Source organism: Pseudochaenichthys georgianus, chromosome 15, assembly GCF_902827115.2.
Source record: "Pseudochaenichthys georgianus chromosome 15, fPseGeo1.2, whole genome shotgun sequence".
Classification (NCBI taxonomy): domain Eukaryota; kingdom Metazoa; phylum Chordata; class Actinopteri; order Perciformes; family Channichthyidae; genus Pseudochaenichthys; species Pseudochaenichthys georgianus.
This window is the reverse complement of record NC_047517.1, coordinates 4,840,884-4,860,810: the sequence shown is the minus strand read 5'-3', so window position 1 is coordinate 4,860,810 and position 19,927 is coordinate 4,840,884. Positions and strand designations below refer to the sequence as shown.

Sequence of the window (19,927 nt, the reverse complement as noted above, 5' to 3'; positions counted from 1 at the left end):
ATGTTAGCTTAGCTTCTTAGCCTGAGCTAGGTCTAGAACGTCACGCTCGGTGGCAGCAGGTCCCGCCCTGTCCCGCCTCGGCACCGCCTCATCAACGCCTCTTTGCCCTTATTTGGAGCAGGCGGGAGAAGGCGGGAGTTAGACTCTGACGTAACTGTCGAGCCGTTAGTGGCCGACTCCGCCTACTAAGGGCTTCACGGCAACTCTGCAGAATCCTATGGGTGACGTCACGGACTCTACGTCCATTTATATATACAGTCTATGGTGTAAACCCAGAGATCAAAGGTTTCCATGGTGTCTGCTATGATTGGATGATGTCACTCACGTGTGTGTGGCTCCAATCTGCCCAGCAACACCATGACAACCAACTGCAGCACTGAGTCCCATAAGAATGCATTGGGGATTATATCTGACAATTTTGCCACCTGTTCAAAAACTATGGCTCTTATCAAAAAAAGACCAGACCGTGAGCATCAGGGAACCCCAATGAACTAAAATATGTTTTTTGGGGGGGTTTTGTGTGTAAAATGTGGAGATGGGAGCAGTTTATCTAAAGTGTACTTCTCCCTGCTCTGAAGAAAGATCCGGAACAATTTAACATGGGAATCAATTGGTAGCTAGCTGGACTTGTTCTCTCTTCATGCCCTCAAGAGGCATTTTGTTTAATATTTTTTCTTATTTCTTTTTTATTTTCCAACCTAGGAGAGGTTTTCCTACGTTTTTCATGAAAAAATATGTTGTGCTGTAAACAGCATTCACACTAATAAAGATTTGAAGAACTATAGTGGAATGCTGTAAACAGCATTCGCACTAATGATAGCTGATGTCATGACCAAGCCAGCTACAAAGCTACAGCTAAAGAGGTTTGCTCAAGACATGTTTGGCACTTAAAAGTGCACTAGTGTATTCACATTGTTAAGGCAAAAGAAAAGCCTTATTGTATTGTTGTTTTGTTTTCATGTAACCAATAGAGTTAAGGTTGAGTGGGAGTGTTAAGTATTACTTTGTAATAGCCCCCTTACTCCATATTTAATGGTACGTCCCATTGTGCACCCTTACTCCATGTTTAATGGTACGTCCAATGTGACGTCATAAGCAAGCGCGGAGCGCTATATGTTTCTTGTTGATTACACAGCACTGTCACTGTCACTACCCGATCCGTCCCCCTGCCCGATCGGTACTGCGCATGTGCGAGAGGGTCCGCCATGTTGGACAAGTCCGGACGGCAACCCATGATGGACATTTGACACAGTGGCTTTTAGCAAAGCTCAAAAACAAAACGAGAGAGAGATGAGTTATTGTTATTACAACGTGACTTCACTGTTATTTAACAACTCTTTTTACTGGGTTCTTTTATTTGGGGTTAAGTACATTGTCAGAATAAGTGAGAAATGAATTTAACTTCTGTTAGACAGCCATATGCCATACATTTTTGCATACATTCACAGTAAATATTTATTCAGTATGATAGCTGTCTAACAGAAGTTAAATCCATTTCTCACTTATTCTGACAATGTACTTAACCCCAAATAAAAGAACCCAATAAAAAGAGTTGTTAAATAATAGTGAAGTCACGTTGTAAGAACAATAACTAATCTCTCTCGGTTTTTCTTTTTGAGCTTTGCTAAAAGCCACTGTGTCAAGGGGCCATCTTGGGTTGCCGTCCGGCAGGCCCGGTTCCAGAACAAAATGACTAAGGGTGCATCTGAGATTAGAGAGGGTGCAGTGGTAAAGTGCTATTTTTATAAGTCGGGAGTGGACCTAACACCCTCTAGGGGGGTCCTCACCTCCTCTGGGGGGGTTCGGGGGCATGCTCCCCCGGGAAGATTCTTAGTTAAAAGCATCAATCTGGTGCACTTTGAGAGCAGCATGAAGAGATCTATGGATCTATGTGCTCGGTCCCAGTTCCTTATCACGTAGCCCAGGGGTAGCCAACACGGTGCCCGCGGGCACTCAGTCGCCCGCAGGGGCAACGTGAGGCGCCCGCCGGGCACGTTCTAAAAATAGCTCACCAAGAAAATCCAAAATGTATAAAATACACAAAACAAAAAAGGAAATGTAATTAAAAGAATCTACCCTATGCATAAACAAAACCTAAATCATAGCGAACTCTATCTACTTACTACAACTCTATATCTATCTAACACCCCTCCTCCCCCCACTCCCACAATGAATATCGACCAATCACGTTCTTGCTTGATTTGCGGGACCAGCGTTGCAGTCGGGAAGAAAAGCAATTTGTCACCTCCCCGCTGATTTTCCTTCTGGCAGAATCGACACTACACATCATCCCCATTGAACACAGCCTAGTCATGCCAGTCTATACAACACATGAGGGGCAGAGCTTTACTCTGTGTGTTGTAACTTGCATATATTTGTTCCACTTAACGCACACACGCACATGGCGTAATCTCCAGGGGAGACATATCCCCCGCTCTTTTCGAAATCCCGTTTGTGTCCCCCCACTTTACAAATATGTTTATTATTTTTTAACGCAAGCCGTCATCGCTACGGAAGAGCACACAGCCTGTGTGTGTGTGTGTGTGTGTGTGTGTGTGTGTGTGTGTGTGTGTGTGTGTGTGTGTGTGTGTGTGTGTGTGTGTGTGTGTGTGTGTGTGTGTGTGTGTGTGCGCGCGCGTGTGTGAGTGAGAGAGAGCACCCCATTTATCTATTTAATATAGATAAAGTAAGAAATCATTCCAATGTGTACAATAGGACAGTACAAAAAACAGTTTGAAAGGGGAGTGATTAGTAAAATATGCATAAATAAAAAGAAAGAATGCTAACTAGGTAACATAATATAACAATAAACAAGTTTAAATTATTTGTTATTGGTTGTGATAAAGATGTTTGGATTATTGAAAAATATACAGCTCCCTTTCATCTGAGTGTTGAGAGCTGTATCCATAAATTCATGTTGTGCTCAAAGTGCTCCAGATTGATGCATTTAACTTCAACATTTAAAAAAAAATCTTCCCGGGGGAGCATGGACCCCACTAGAGGAGGTGAGGACCCCCCTAGAGGAGGTGAGGTCCCCCCTGGAGGATGTGAGGCCCCCCCTAGAGGAGGTGAGGTTCACCCCCAAATAAAGCAGGTTAAAATAATTAAATTGCATACATGTTCTTTTAGTAAACACTGAAAACGGGTCCCACAGACCCAAACAGCACAAAAAGGTTAAAGGTAAGCATATAATAATGTTAAAATGTGTTAAATATATACACTGCAAAAAACAAAAAAGAGAGGAGTAAAAGTAGCCCCCGACTTGTTTTATTTGTAGAAAGTAGCCCTCATCCTAAAAAAGGTTGGTGACCCCTGACGTAGCCTATAAGAGCATGGCGCCAGTTGTTGTAGCCAGTTGTGGTGAAGGCATCTGACTTACTTGAACCGAAATGTCTGCATGCATAGCAGAAGATGGCATCTTTTTTACATGAATATTCCAGCCAATCTCTGTTTTGAGACCATGAGCTGCAAACTGAGCGCCTTACCCCACTGTACAGGCGAGTTGGGTGCTTTTTTAAATATACCTGGGCAGGCTCTGTTTTGCTGAGGTCCTCTGGCACTTGCGGGCCGCCGAGGGGTGGCGGTGTTTGAGGTAACGAAGACGGCTGTGGCTGCTCCGACTCTGTGGGCGAGGCGGGCAAAGCCGGCGAGTCGGGCAGGAGGACGTTAGTGTCCACGACAGTAATGTAATATCCCCATGATCTGAACTGGTATTACCTGCAGTAGATGCAGTGTATGCTGGCGATCAGGGCTGGTTGTTTTAACAATTTTTTGATCCATCATTGACTGCTGTGTAAGCACCTTGCAGATGATGAATGTGCAGCGGCACAGGTCACACGCACCTGACATAACGTTACTTACCGTTTAAATTGATCAAATAAATGCAGCAGACAATGCTATTCAACCACAATTACAATTTATTTTATTTCAACTATATTCTTCTTCTTCTTCTTCTTCTTCTTCTTCTTCTTCTTCTTCTTCTTCTTCTTCTTCTTCTTCTTCTTCTTCTTCTTCTTCTTCTTCTTATTATTATTATTACTACTATTGTTAGTAATAGTAGGCAAAATGTAATTTTTTTCACTTTTAATTTTTTTACTTTTCATTTTTCAAATGAGGGTGCATAACGACTCAACTGAGGGTGCAATGCACCCTTATGCACCCCCGTAGAACCGGGCCTGCCGTCTGGACTTCCGGACCATCTCGCACATGCGCAGTACCGATCGGGCAGGGGGACGGATCGGGTAGTGACAGTCACTACCCGATCTGCAGCTCTGCCTGACCTGCAGTGCGCATGTGCGAGATGGTCCGCCATATTGGACAACTCCGGACGGCAACCCAAGTAGGACAACATTGACACAGTGGCTTTTGGCAAAGCTCAAAAGGAAAACTCGAGAGAGATGAGTTATTGTTATTACAACATAACTTCATTATTATTTAACAACTCTTTTTATTGGGTTCTTTTATTTTGGGTTAAGTACATTGTCAGAATAAGTGAGAAATGGATTTAATTTCTGTTAGACAGCTATATGCCATACATTTTTGCACACATTCACAGTAAATATGTATTCAGTATGATAGCTGTCTAACATAAGTTAAATTAATTTCTCACTTATTCTGACAATAACCCCATAAAGTGAAGTCACGTTTTAATAACAATAACAATAACTCATCTCTCTCTCGTTTTATTTTTGAGCTTTGTTATAAGCCACTGTGTCAAGTGTCCATCTTGGGTTGCCGTCCGGAGTTGTCCAATATGGCGGACCATCTCGCACATGCGCACTGCAGATCGGGTAGAGACAAGAGAGGCTTCTCAATTCTTAAATTTCCCCTCCTCGACTCCCCTCCTCGAGACTTAGTCCCGCCCACAGGAGATGCGAGCGGAGGACCGAGGAGGGGAACCGAGGAGAGAGGAGGGGAAGCAGCAGACGTTTAAAGAAATGAGAACTCCTCTCCTCTGAGCGGTCATATTAAAGCGACGTCCGTTCATTATTACGTGGCAACAGCTGCATCAGCTGTCGGGTGTTTCGTCATATTTTATAATCTCTGTTAGATCATCTGAACATTGTTCCCCCACATATTTACTTTGAATTCATTGAGAGTGCGGTATAATGAGACAATACCAGGCTACAGATGTGGACACACACACACACACACACACACACACACACACACACACACACACACACACACACACACACACACCCACACACACACACACACACACACACACACACACACACACACACACACACACACACACACACACACACACACACACACACACACACACACACACACACACACACACACATATATTTATATAAATATATACAATTTAAAGTATGAGAGCACTCTCATAATAACGTAACACAATCAGAGACTGGATATATCCCCCCTCTCTCTGGTCGCTGAAATGGGGAATTGAAATTACGGGCCAAAAGTTGTATTTGCAAGTATTAAAAGTAAGCAGAGGACACCAAACCAACTGAGACCTGTCTGTCCGCCGCATCTGTGCACTGTACAACACACACATACACACTGTACAATACAGTCTATGTGTACAACACGCACCTACACACTGTACCAGTGCGTGTTGTACAGTGTATAGGTGCGTGTGGTACAGTGTGTAGGTGTGTGTGACACACACCTACACACTATACCACACACACCTACAGCTCCTAAAGCATAATCAGGCTACAGCCGTTGTGTATTTTATTATGTGAAGCACTAAATGGGTTTAGAAAAATATCGACTCTTTGTTTGTAGATATCTACTAAACTAAAGCAAATAAAGAGAGTATGCCTGTTATACTGAGTGATATATATTGTACACACTGCTCTGCTTTCTGCAGGACCTCACAGCTGTTCTCACTGTAAACATCGCGTTGCGATGAGAGCAGGGCTGAAGTCGAATAGTCCATTTAGCTTAGGAACCTTCCTAAAGGATTGAAATGACCCGGAAGTCCCTCAGTGGCAGCCATGATAAGTGCCGTTCGAATTCTCTAGAATGATGAGAATGATAGGAAAGGAGGTTTCAAACTTCCTTTATAGCCTCCTTTAGCTTAGGAACCACTGGACCTCTCTAACCGACAGGAGAAGCGAAAATGCTGCCCCACAATGCCTTGCAGCCGCAGCATTTGCCTCACTCAACAGTCGGCCGTTCACGGAAACAACCGATTATGACCGAGAAATGATATCATGAAAGTTACGGTGCTTATTAAGCATTTTAAAACATAGGTGGTAAGTTGCCAAAGTGCTTTGTATTGAACGTTCATCAGTATTATAATCAAAAAGAGAAATATGAACGTTAGTTTTCATACATATACACAGTGATAGATGTTAAGGAATAATGTTTATAATAAATACATCTGTATTGATTTTAAGATCTTTAGTTCATACAATCATACGTATTGGGATCATTTGTATTAATGTGGACCGGAGGGAGAGGGTGACGAGCATACGTTTCACTTTCCTTTTTTATTTCAATTCCAACTTTGGTCATGAAGAATATGTTTCTCTGTTGTCCACGTTCATAAAGCAAAGCAGCAGCATCAGAGCACGGTGCAGAGTCTCTAGATGAGTTTACAGCAGTCCCTCGTTCTTATTAAACATCCATGTTGTAGTCCGCTGTATTTTGTATAACTGTAGTTTCCCCACAGCAGCAGACGCACACAATGGCTGCAGTCGAATAGTCCAAAGATCAGCTCCTAAGTTCTAACCCTATCGTCTATTCCTTGACCTCTGAGTGAAACGTCACGGGGTTAAGGGATAGTGGATAGGAGAATTAAAAAGGACTTAGGAGAAGAGACTGTGGCACTTTAGAGAATCCGAATGCACTTTCACTATCCGACGTGTTTATGATGCGCCAGCGGACATCATTGTGTGCGTCTGCTGCTGTGGGGAAACCATGGAAACCACAGTTTTCTATACAGCGGACTACAACATGGATGTTCAATAAGAACGAGGGACTACTGTAAACTCATCTAGAGACTCTGCACCGTGCTCTGATGCTGTTGCTTTGCTTTATGAACGTGGACAACAGAGAAACATATTCTTCATGACCAAAGTTGGAATTGAAATAAAAAAGGAAAGTGAAACTTATGCTCGTCACCCTCTCCCTCCGGTCCACATTAATACAAATGATCCCAATACGTATGATTGTATGAACTAAAGATCTTAAAATCAATACAGATGTATTTATTATAAACGTTAGTCCTTAACATCTATCACTGTGTATATCACCTTTCAAACATCTTTTAAAAGTTGAACAACCCCCACACAGCTCAGTGAAGACTGAAATGTTGACTTTATTTGATCATTTCAGTAAAAACTAACGCTCATATTTCTCTCTTTGATTATAATACTGATGAACGTTCAAAACAAAGCACTTTGGCAACTTACCACCTATGTTTTAAAATGCTTAATAAGCACCGTAACTTTCATGATATCATTTCTCCGTCATAATCGTTTTTTTCCGTGAACGGCCGACTGTTGAGTGACAGCAAATGCTGCGGCTGCAAGGCATTGTGGGGCAGCATTTTCGCTTCTCCTGTCAGTTAGGGAGGTCCAGTGGTTCCTAAGCTAAAGGAGGTTATAAAGGAAGTTTGAAACCTCCTTTCCTATCATTCTCATCATTCTAGAGAATTCGAACGGCACTTATCATGGCTGCCACTGAGGGACTTCCGGGTCATTTCACTCCTTTAGGAAGGTTCCTAAGCTAAATGGACTATTCGACTTCAGCCATCGACGTCCGCTGGCGCATCATAAACACGTCGGATAGTGAAAGTGCATTCGGATTCTCTAAAGTACCGCAGTCTCTTCTCCTAAGTCCTTTTGAATTCTCCTATCCACTATCCCTTAACCCCGTGACGTTTCACTCAGAGGTCAAGGAATAGACGATAGGGTTAGAATTTAGGAGCTGATTTTTAAACTATCCGACTGCAGCCCAGGTTCTAAAATAATATCCAGGGGATGCATGCAGAGCTGTCATTGGCTGAGATAAGTCCGGCCGTGCGTCACGCCTCCACCGATCCCGGAAATGCATCCGCGGAGGAGCCGTGGAGGAACCATCAGTGTATCCTCGGTTATAGCTCCTCCAGAGAGCCTCCTCGACGCTCGATCCTTGGTCCTCGGTGTGCATTTAGAGAAATGAGACGTCCTTCAAAATGGCTCACTGAAATTCATTTCCGGGTCACTACCGGAGGACCGAGGAGTCGAGGAGTCCAGAGAGGCTTCTCAATTCTTAAATTTCCCCTCCTCGACTCCCCTCCTCGACTCCCCTCCTCGAGACTTAGTCCCGCCCACAGGAGATGCGAGCAGAGGACCGAGGAGGGGAACCGAGGAGAGAGGAGGGGAAGCAGCAGACGTTTAAAGAAATGAGAACTCCTCTCCTCTGAGCGGTCATATTAAAGCGACGTCCGTTCATTATTACGTGGCAACAGCTGCATCAGCTGTCGGGTGTTTCGTCATATTTTATAATCTCTGTTAGATCATCTGAACATTGTTCCCCCACATATTTACTTTGAATTCATTGAGAGTGCGGTATAATGAGACAATACCAGGCTACAGATGTGGACACACACACACACACACACACACACACACACACACACACACACACACACACACACACACACACACACACACACACACACACACACACACACACACACACACACACACACACACACACACACACACACACACATATTTATATAAATATATACAATTTAAAGTATGAGAGCACTCTCATAATAACGTAACACAATCAGAGACTGGATATATATCCCCCCTCTCTCTGGTCGCTGAAATGGGGAATTGAAATTACGGGCCAAAAGTTGTATTTGCAAGTATTAAAAGTAAGCAGAGGACACCAAACCAACTGAGACCTGTCTGTCCGCCGCATCTGTGCACTGTACAACACACACATACACACTGTACAATACAGTCTATGTGTACAACACGCACCTACACACTGTACCAGTGCGTGTTGTACAGTGTATAGGTGCGTGTGGTACAGTGTGTAGGTGTGTGTGACACACACCTACACACTATACCACACACACCTACAGCTCCTAAAGCATAATCAGGCTACAGCCGTTGTGTATTTTATTATGTGAAGCACTAAATGGGTTTAGAAAAATATCGACTCTTTGTTTGTAGATATCTACTAAACTAAAGCAAATAAAGAGAGTATGCCTGTTATACTGAGTGATATATATTGTACACACTGCTCTGCTTTCTGCAGGACCTCACAGCTGTTCTCACTGGCCCTTTCTCATTTCTCGAACTCCCCTCCTCGACTCCCCTCCTCGACTCCTATCCTCGATACTTAGTCCCGCCCACAGGAGATGCGAGCGGAGGAGCCGAGGAGGGGAACCGAGGAGAGAGGAGGGGAAGCAGCAGGCAGTTAGAGAAATGAGAACTCCTCTTCTCTGAGCGGTCATTTTAAAGAGACGTCCATCAATGATGACAGGAGGCACAGCAGCCCTCTGTCTGATGGACAGATGTGTTCATGATGACTTATATATTTACTTTGATTCATTCACAGTGCGGTATAATGAGACAATAACAGGCTACAGATGCGGACACGCACACACACATATATATGTATATATTTATATAAATATATACAATTTCAGAATCAAACAGAGCACTCTCATAATAACGTAACACTATCAGAGACTGGATATACCCCCCCTCTCTGGTCGCTACAATGAGGAAAATAAATTACGGGCCAAAAGTTTTATTTACAAGTATTAAAGGTAAGCAGAGGACACCAAACCAAATGAGACCTGTCTGTCCGCTGCATCTACGCACACACTGTAACACACACACGCACCTACAGCTCCTAAAACAGGCTACAGCCGTTGTGTATTTTATTGTGAAGCACTAAATGGTTTTAGAAAAATATCGATTCTTTGTTTGTAGATATCTACTAAACTAAAGCAAATAAAGAGAGTAGGCCTGTTATACTGAGTGATATACATTCTACACACTGCTCTGCTTTCTGCATGGACCTCACAGCTGTTCTCACTGTAAACATCGCGTCGCGATGAAAGCAGTTAATAAAATAATATCCAGGGGATGCATGCAGAGCTGTCATTGAGCATCCATGAGGGAACCGTGGAGGACCGTGGAGGACCAATCAGTGTATCTTCGGTTATAGCTCCTCCAGAGAGCCTCCTCGACGCTCGGTCCTCGGTCCTCGAAGTGCATTTAGAGAAATTAGATGTCCTTCAACATGGCGCGCTAAAATTCATTTCCGGGTCACTACCGGAGGACCGAGGAGTCGAGGAGTCGAGGAGGGGGATTTGATTAAATGAGAAAGGGCCACTGTAAACATCGCGTTGCGATGAGAGCAGGTTCTAAAATAATATCCAGGGGATGCATGCAGAGCTGTCATTGGCTGAGATAAGTCCGGCCGTGCGTCACGCCTCCACCGATCCCGGAAATGCATCCGCGGAGGAGCCGTGGAGGAACCATCAGTGTATCCTCGGTTATAGCTCCTCCAGAGAGCCTCCTCGACGCTCGATCCTCGGTCCTCGGTGTGCATTTAGAGAAATGAGACGTCCTTCAAAATGGCGCACTGAAATTCATTTCCGGGTCACTACCGGAGGACCGAGGAGTCCAGGAGGGGAAATTTGAGTATTGAGAAGCCTCTCAGGAGGGGACATTTGAGTATTGAGAAGCCTCGAAGCACTGCCATGCTGCTGGTTCATGCCCCTGAATAAATGGATGAAAGAAGAACAATGACTGCGCATACTTTATTAGTTTAACAGGTTTGGATGATGGGTGAAACCCGTGTCACAGGCTCTTTAATGTTTGTCATATATAAATCTGAACCTGGATAATAATTATTAATAAGGTGGACCTTTTTTATTACTTCATATACTGCTGTGTACCTTAACCACAGGAACTTGATTTACATATATATATATATAAATAATCTAAATAGAAGTAGCTTGAACCTCAAGCTTTGATACAAATGGTACAATATTTGACTGTAGCTGTAAATTATGCTTTAGAGAAAAGCTGGTGTTCAGAAGCTGGACCACTGTGAGCTTAAAGGTGACATGTCATGCTTTTCCGGTTATTGCCCGTCCCCTTGTGTGTTATGAAGGTTTTTATGCATGTAAACGGTCTGCAGAGTCAAACCCCTCAAAGTACACCATGTAGGGAGTAAAACTCTAAAACAGAAAATACCTCCCCAAAACGCCTCGTTGGAGATACGTCACTGTCCATTTGATTCTTCCGGGTACATCATGATGTCATGTCGTCCCCGGAACGAAATGGACCAATCCATGGAGCCGTTACGTTACAACCGCGGAGCCGTTACGTTAAGCCCCCGCTGATTGGTCCAAATTGACCAATCCACGGACTTCCTCACACACTCAGTGCAGGCAGCTCTGCTGATTTTTCCTCCTGGCTGCAGGCTGATAACATAGTTGGGATCGCGGGATCGTTGGGATTCTCTCTGCAGACCCATTCTCACAGCGTTTATCAACCTTTTACTTACTCAATATCAAGCCACACTTATTGTTTTTACTTCGGCTGTGACTTTGTGTGTGCTCAGGGTGAGTTTCGCTGTGTATCGCTGTGTATCGCTGTGTATCGCTAAACAAGGAAATCACACCTCCACGGAGCTTTGCGCGATTCACAACGTGCCGACTGGTCCCGACCAATCGGCGCACACTGGGCTCACAGGGAGGGGGGGGGGGGCAAGAGCTGCAACGAGCCGTTTAGTAGAGAGAGTGAATACACATACTTTACAGAGATGCTGTATGCGAAACCAATGTGAGTTTGGAAAATTGCACAGTATACATCTATTCTAGTAGACCACAACAATGGAATTATGATCAGTGGAAATGGCCATGACATGTGATAATGAAGATTCTCATGCATGTCCACACAAACACATCCTTGGCCATGTTGTGGTGACCTGACCCTGATTTAGAGCCACACATTAAAGCACTGTTTCAAATGGTTCTTCATAGGCCTACAGGAAACACTATCCCAAGAGTTCCTTTCACATTGAATTCATTCATTCATTTATTATGAAAACAAGAGAACATTGTATTTTATATATGCCTACAGCCATTTGCAAACAGACCCTGTGTAATTGGCAAAACATATGCCAAAAGAATGTAGAATAAATAATTCAAACAGGTTTTCTATACACCTGACCAGAAATTGCAGACAGGTCCTCACATTTCATACAGTTTGGTAGTACAATATTTATTTCAGTTGAAGAGTTAAAAGTTGAGCTACAAACTTCAGGTTGTCTTTAGCCACCACAATTAAGATTCAATAATGCAAGAAACACTATAGGACTGGCAAATCCGATCACACACACACACACACACACACACACACACACACACACACACACACACACACACACACACACACACACACACACACACACACACACACACACACACACACACACACACACACACACACACACACACACACACACACACACACACACACACACACACACACACACACACACTAGACTTCAGATGGTGGACAGTGAGACGCTGCTGTGCAGACTGAAGGACACAGCAACATAATCATAGAAAAAAAGAAAGCTAATTAGCAAAGTGATTCATTACCATCCGTATGAGGAATGCAGATAAACACACTGTTCTCATAAGCCTGCATGAAGGGGGCCAAACAAAAAAGTAGTCTCTGAGCAGCGGGGTTAGACAGGACAGTGTGACAATAAGAATGATGCTTTATTTATTTTTGGTAGTGCGGCTCTACTATGTACAGTACAAATATGGGAGACTTCCTCTTGTTCTGCTCACAGAGACATGTAAATCGTCCCTGTCCTGTCTATTGGAGGGGGGGGACACAGTGGAGTTTGAGGACATGGCAGACAGTCTGACAGGCCTGCAGATAAAGGAGGACAAGGGGGGGGGGGGGGGGGGGCAAGAGCTCAGCAGCATCCTCCTGACGATGGTTTGACAGTAGTGCCGGGGGTAAGCTTTACGTTTGGTTTGTCCCCTCCTCCGGCTGTGGCCCCGGGGCCCATCCTCTTCTTGATTTCAGCAGCCATGGTCATGAAGGCCTGCTCCACATTGGTGGCGTTCTTGGCGCTAGTTTCCAAAAAGGGGATGCCCAAAGAGTCTGCAAACTCCTGCACATAGCAGAGGAGCACAGAGCACAGATTGTGGATATAAATTAGGCTTTTACTTTACATTATTTAATTAGTGAACAGTAATAACACATTTAAACACTACATGACCCTGCATGATAGCAAAAACAGGTAGGAACACCTAAGCTTTAGACTCAGCCTTTAGACTTGGCCTATAGTTCACCCCGTGTTAGCTCTGACTGTTAGCGATGCTTGCTAGTGTAAACACAGACCGCGACAAATAGCGACATTTCTGATAGGCCCGTGGGTGTAAAGCCAGCCCAACATTTTGTAATGTCGTCATGACCAGATCAAATCTGGATCAGCTCCGTTGTACACCGTTTTTAGAGATGTGGGTAAGTAGGAAAAGAGAGAAGGTTTTATTTTCTGACGTCTCCTACATACTGGGGAAACTATGTATCAAAGACATCAAAAAGTGTATATTGCATGATAGGGGATCTTTAAGCTCATTGTGTTTGTCTTTAACTGTGACGTACATGAATATCAGGTCACATTTCATGACAAATTCATGCGTAAAACCAGGAAATTTCAAGGGGTTCCCATACTTTTTTTGCCACTGTATGTATCCCCTTTGGCTGAAGTAGAGAGCAGCGTTCAACCCTCTGCTCTGCCCCTCTTCTTGTCTAACTTAAATAAGACATCTTCCAAAATGCCAAACTAAAGCAGAGACACGGACTCCCTACAAGAGAGGAGAGTGAAGGTTTCTGTACACCAGCTTTACCTTGGCTGTTGTGTAGTCCACCACCTTCTTTGTCGTCAGGTCACACTTATTCCCCACCAATAGCTTGTTGACATTTTCACTGGCATAGCGATCGATCTCCTGCAGCCACTGTTTGACGTTGTTGAAGGACTCCTAAAAGAGGGATCAGTTAAACATTAAAACTGAGCAACCAGATGTGGCAGGACTGTTTGTGGCTCTATGAGCCACCACAAGGCTGCATTGTGTGGACAGTAATAACAACCTTTGTGCAGAATGAGGATAGGATCAATGTTTTGAGGGAAGTGAACAGAAGCTTAATCCTCAAATAGTAAGATGAAGAAGACAGTGTCTTCGTAAAGACAATTCAGCTTTTCACTCTGTTCGATTTTTAATCCTAATTTAATCATTATCTTCACCACGATCATTTATGTTCGCCGAATTTACATGAAAGCACAGACAAATATGAATATACTGTATTCAACTTCATTACAACGTTATTAACGTGCCTAAACTCAGTAATTCACTAAAAATATTTATATTTTAATGGAGCCTCGTCAGGCAGATGAGGGTCCCGACGCGTAGCGGAGGGATCTTGATCAGCATGAATTGTATTATTTTCCCCATAAGGATCAAGTCGCTGCACATTATCCCGCTTATTACATGGCCACATTCTCAACAAAGTGACATGACTCCCAATATTAATTTAAATGCTTTTATGGATTTAGAAAATGTTTTTATTGATTTAAATTGACATGCATCCGCTAAGAAAAATAGTCCGTTGTTACCGTTTTTTAAACAGTCTGAATGAAACAGCAGCTCTCAGCTGTGTGTTTACATACCTAATGGCCCATCAGCCACAGCCACTATCCATATTCATAATAATATTGATATATTCAACAACCATTTTTAATGTAAAAGGTTCATAAAATAAAAACACAACACTGTCATTGCAAGTGACACTCAGTTGACTTTTATGTTTTTATGTTCAGTGAAGTGTTTTATTATTTTTGGGACGGGGAGACGTGTGTGATTAAAAATGAGTGACCAAACTAAGTCTATTCAAATTCTTAACGGGAAGAGCGGTGTTCATGTAAATGGGTGGCATAGGCTATATGCATTTGAAAATAAATAGTACCCCCCTCTGAGTGACTATCTTTTGACTTCACATCTAGTCACAAACCAGGGGACTTTACTTCCTCTTAGTGAGTTTATTTAAGGTAATTAGCCTATAGAAGCCCTATTTTATCAGTATGTCTGCACAGCAGTTACAATGGTAAAACAGAATTGTCCCCATTGTTTCTTTAATAGTTACTAACATTAGAACAATTTTTCATACTTTTGAAATATATTTCTATTAACTTTATATCATCGTATCTCCATGTTTCCTGGGTCTTTCTGCATGAAACAAAGACTAACATATAGTTTCAAGCCAGTACTTGTCCAGACTGTTGTTTTTATGCGGCACCGGCTTGAACAGGTCATGTGATCTGATCACGCCGGCATTATTCTTATTCTTATCATTCTTTATGAGCGCAGTAGCCTAATGGTAAGGTAGCCTATCTAATTACTTATTTATAAAGTGGAGACAAGGCAGACATCCTACAATGAAGCGGTACAGTGTTCTCAGTGAGATCCAGAAACTAAAACTAAGTTCTATTCAAATTCCAATTCTTGACGGAAAGAGGGGTGTAAATGGGTGGCATATATGCATTTGAAAAGAAATAGTAATCACACAGTTATCATACAATAGGCTTAAACAAATATAGCTCTACACCCCTGGCCGAAATGTCCTTAAAATGAAGTTCGACATTTTAATTCATGTCCTGCCAATACTGGTAGGACAGAAGGCGACAAGCCCGTTCTAAGCCGTGTCCCTCACTCCTCACATCCCAAGCTGCATCCCCAAAAAGTGTATTATGTTGTTGCATCGTTTCAGATGTGATGTTTCAGTTGTGCTCTTGATAAGCCATTAAAACAGTAAAAACACGTTCAGTTTCCTTTTGCTTTTTGTGTCTTTTGTTTTGGTGTACAGGAGACAGGAGTTTTACTGTATTCGGTAATCAGTAACTGATTACATTTACAAAGTAACCCTCCCAACCCTACACTACACATTTTTCTTGGATTTTTTAACACCATAGTCCCTAATATATTTGTAGAAAGGCAGGAACTTGAATTTTTTTTTTTTTTTTTTTTTTTTTTTTTTTTTTTTTTTAAAATTGTGTTTCGTGTCCGTCCCCCACTTCTCAAACCAAAGTCACGTGACCACAACAATATTAGAAAAAACATATAGGCTATTTGTATTTATTTTAGGTTCTTAAAATCAGACCTGTTTTTTAAATGAAATCTGATCTGCTCTGATCACCTAATGATAAATGCGCCACACCTAATCGCCGGCCATTCAGCCACAGGTTCCTCTATACAAATCAAACTGTACACGGTGTGAAAGCGCCTATTGTTTTAAATAATGGTCGGAATGTGAGCCTTCTCAATTACCGTGGGACAGCAGATAACTCTAAACAAATCAATCAATCAATCAATCAATCAATCAATCAATCAATCAATCAATGTTTATGTATATAGCCCAATATCAAATGTTACATTTGTCTCAGTGGACTTCACAGTTTGTACAGAATATCAGTATGAACAAAAAGGTTCAATCAATAAACTAACATCTTATCTTAATAATATCTTCATATTAATATGTGTCCGAAAGGGAGCAGGAGGAAGCAAACACCCAAAGAAATATTACAAAAAATATACTGCATATTAAAGCAAACTATTGTAAAGGTATAAGGGTGTAAACATTTACATTATTATTATGATTATTTAATATATAAAGACTATATATTATTGAATTACAAGATTAGATATACTTTATTTGATCTAAAATATTGATGTTTTTTCGTTATACTGTCGTAGCCTGTGAAAACCATAACAAATATGTGTTCAAATGCTCTTCACCAAAACACAACTGAAGTACTGCAAGTCCATGAAACTTGTCTTTCTGTATTTGTGAATGAAGCGCCATCTCATGGTTAAATCCTGAAATTGAAAATCTGGCAACGCCCTCTTGGAAAATAGTGGAAGGGCTTAACATTCCCAGCCGCTGGGATCCGTTGGGATCCGTTGGGTCTTTGGCAGGAACCTGTTGGCTGGAGTCTTTTCTAGAGTGCTACATCTGTAAGTTTGCCCACTTACAAAGAAATGACCAGTCTATATTTGTAATGGTAGGTTTATTTTAACAGTGAGAGTAAGAATATCAAAAAGAAAATCCAGAAATGTACATTATATAAAAGATACAAATTGATTTACATTTAAACATGGGAAATAAATATTTGACCCCCTTGTAAACATGTGTTAGTACTTGGTGGAGAAACCCTTGTTGGACGCACAGAGGTCAGACGCTTCTTGTAGTTGGTCACCAGGTTTGTGCACATCTCAGGAAGGATGTTGGTCCACTCCTCTCTGAAGATCCTCTCCAAATCCAGAAGGTTTTGAGGCTGATGGAAGCTGCAGCTGCCTCCACAGATTTTCTATGGGATTAAGGTCTGGAGACTGGCTAGGCCACTCCATCACCTGAATGTGCTTCTTCTTTAGCCACTCCTGTGTTGCCTTGGCCGTATGTCCAGGGTCATTGTCCTGCTGGAAGACCCCTCCATGACCCATTTTCAGTGTCCTGGCTGAGGGGAAGGAGGCTATCTGCCAAGATTTTACATTACATGGCCCTGTACATCCTCTCCTCGATGCGTAAGTCCTCCTGTCCCCTTAGCAGAGAAACACCCCCAAAGCATAATGTTTCCACATCCACGCTGACGGGGGGATGGTGTTCTGGGGTTATAGTCAGCATTTTTCTTCCTCCAAACACGGCGTGTCGAGTTGATGCCAAAGATCTCGATGTTGGTCTCATCTGACCACATCACCTTCTCCCAAGCCTTCTCTGAATCATGCAGATGTTCATTGTCAAACTTCAGACGGGCCTTTCATGTTCTTCTTGAGCAGGGGGCCTTCAGGCGCTGCAGGATTTGATCCATTATGGTGTAGTGTAGGGGTGCAACAACTAATCGACTTAATCGATTAAAATCGATTACCAAATTAGTTGGCAACTAATTCAGTCGTCGATTCGTTGGTGACATCATCACGTGTGTTTTACGCGCCGTTAAGCTCCAACGTTATTGGTCTTTTTATCGGTACTGGAGACATTTAAAAAATATATGTCATGTATTATTGCTACAAAAACATTATATCGCAGTCTTAGTGTCGCCAACTAGTTTTTCTAATATGCAAAAAGACAAACAAATGCGTCTATGATGTATTTTCGATCAGACGAGATCTCTCTCCCCCGTCTGTGTGCGAGGGGGCGGGGCAGTTTACACACACACGCAGCTGCTACATGCATGCAACACAGAACGCGCTCCGAGGTGTGGTTAAACTTTACCCGTCTTGATGTGGACAATCCTCGTTACCAAAAGTACAATAAGAATTTAGCATGTAAGGGCGGTAACACGAGCAATTTGTCTAAACATTTAGAAAAAGTGCACCACATTCAGACGGAGAAATGCACCGGGTTCGACTGTCTTTCTAGCAGCTCTGTAGCCTCGTCCACGAGTAACGTTTCCACGTCAGGTGTTCTGTGTGCTAGCAGCAACACACAGAGTTACAGTAACTCAATTATACAAACATAGGTTAATGATTAGAGGTATTTATTTTGTTAAAGTTTCAGCTATTCTGTTTACAGTTCTGTCATCAGATTATTTAATACGATTTGTTAAAACACTGTTGTTTCTTTTGATGTGAAATATTATTTATTTAATTTAAATAAAAAGCAATGTTAATTTTGTTCAAAATGTGTAATTTAATAATATATGTATTTTTGAATCAAGTATTCATCTTTATTGTCTTCATTGTTAGTTTCCACATGCCTAAAACAACCTCAAGCTAAATCTAAAAGTTGATAAATAAGAGCGCTTGAGAAATTGTGCAAGGCATAATAGTCCAAATAGTCGATTAATCGTTTCATTAATCGATAGATTAATCGATTATCAAATTAGTCGTTTGTTGCAGCCCTAGTGTAGTGTGTTACCAATAGTTTTCTTGGTGACTGTGGTCACAGCTGCCTTGAGATCATTAACAAGTTCCTCCCATGTAGTTATTAGCTGATCCCTCACCTTTCTCATGATCATCACTGTATGTATGGATGTTTTCATGTTGCATGGCAGATATGTGATGGCTGATAATTGAATACATACACGGACTAGATGGATAGAGTATGAGTTGGCGTACTGACCTGGTCTGTGACATCATACACTACGATGATCCCATGAGCCCCTCTGTAGTAGCTGGAGGTAATGGTGCGAAACCTTTCCTGACCCGCCGTGTCCCACTTTAAAAAGGAAAACATAAGTACAGCTTTGACAGGAGACAAAGACCAAAGCAATACAATTGTTCTCACTACCCAGCATTTTCATTTTTTGTTTAATATTCAACATCTTATCTTATTGGTAAAACAGGCTCTCTGCTGCTCATGGCACATTTAGCTTCTCCACTTTAAGCCCTTATATAGCAAATCAACGTAGCATTCATAGTTCATCTCATGTATTCACTCTTTAAATACATTGCTACAAAAACTCCTGCACATACATACTGTGCTGGTGCCAAATACTCACTAGAACACTTGATGTGGATCATCTAATGCAGGGGTGTCAAACTCAAATACACAGTGGGCCATCATTCAAAAATGGGTACTAGTCGAGGGCCGGACTGGTTCAATGTTTATTGTAAAACTTATTGAAATGAACATTTTGCACATAATATACCTGGAACTAACAACGCTTAAATGATTGCCTATAAAAACAACATTAAATAATCAGTTGCATTAATTTCTTATGGCTCTATCTGCAGCTTTTCCGGAGTCATTTCATATGATTATTCATTTTTCCACAGGGCAACAACAGCTTCAAAAAAACTATTTCCCTCAAAGAAAAAAACAAACCAGCCCTGTTCTTGCAGGAAAAAAAGTGCATTGGGAAACATCCATTTAAACTCAGTTTGCTGCTCTGTGATGCT

General features: G+C 42.1%; 1 protein-coding gene across 1 annotated transcript in view; it reads right to left on the bottom strand.

Annotated features, from left to right (window-relative positions):
- Window positions 1-12,021: 12,021 nt before the first annotated feature.
- LOC117459660 (ras-related protein ORAB-1-like) overlaps window positions 12,022-19,927 on the bottom strand; it is a 35,622-nt gene continuing 27,716 nt past the window's right edge. Inside the window, exons 4-6 of the mRNA XM_034100698.2 lie at window positions 19,149-19,244; window positions 13,886-14,017; window positions 12,022-13,146 (exon numbers count right to left, since the gene is read on the bottom strand). Of these exons, the coding sequence (XP_033956589.1) occupies window positions 12,946-13,146; window positions 13,886-14,017; window positions 19,149-19,244 (429 nt within the window). The 3' untranslated portion in view covers window positions 12,022-12,945. The remainder of the gene's footprint in view (window positions 13,147-13,885; window positions 14,018-19,148; window positions 19,245-19,927) is intronic.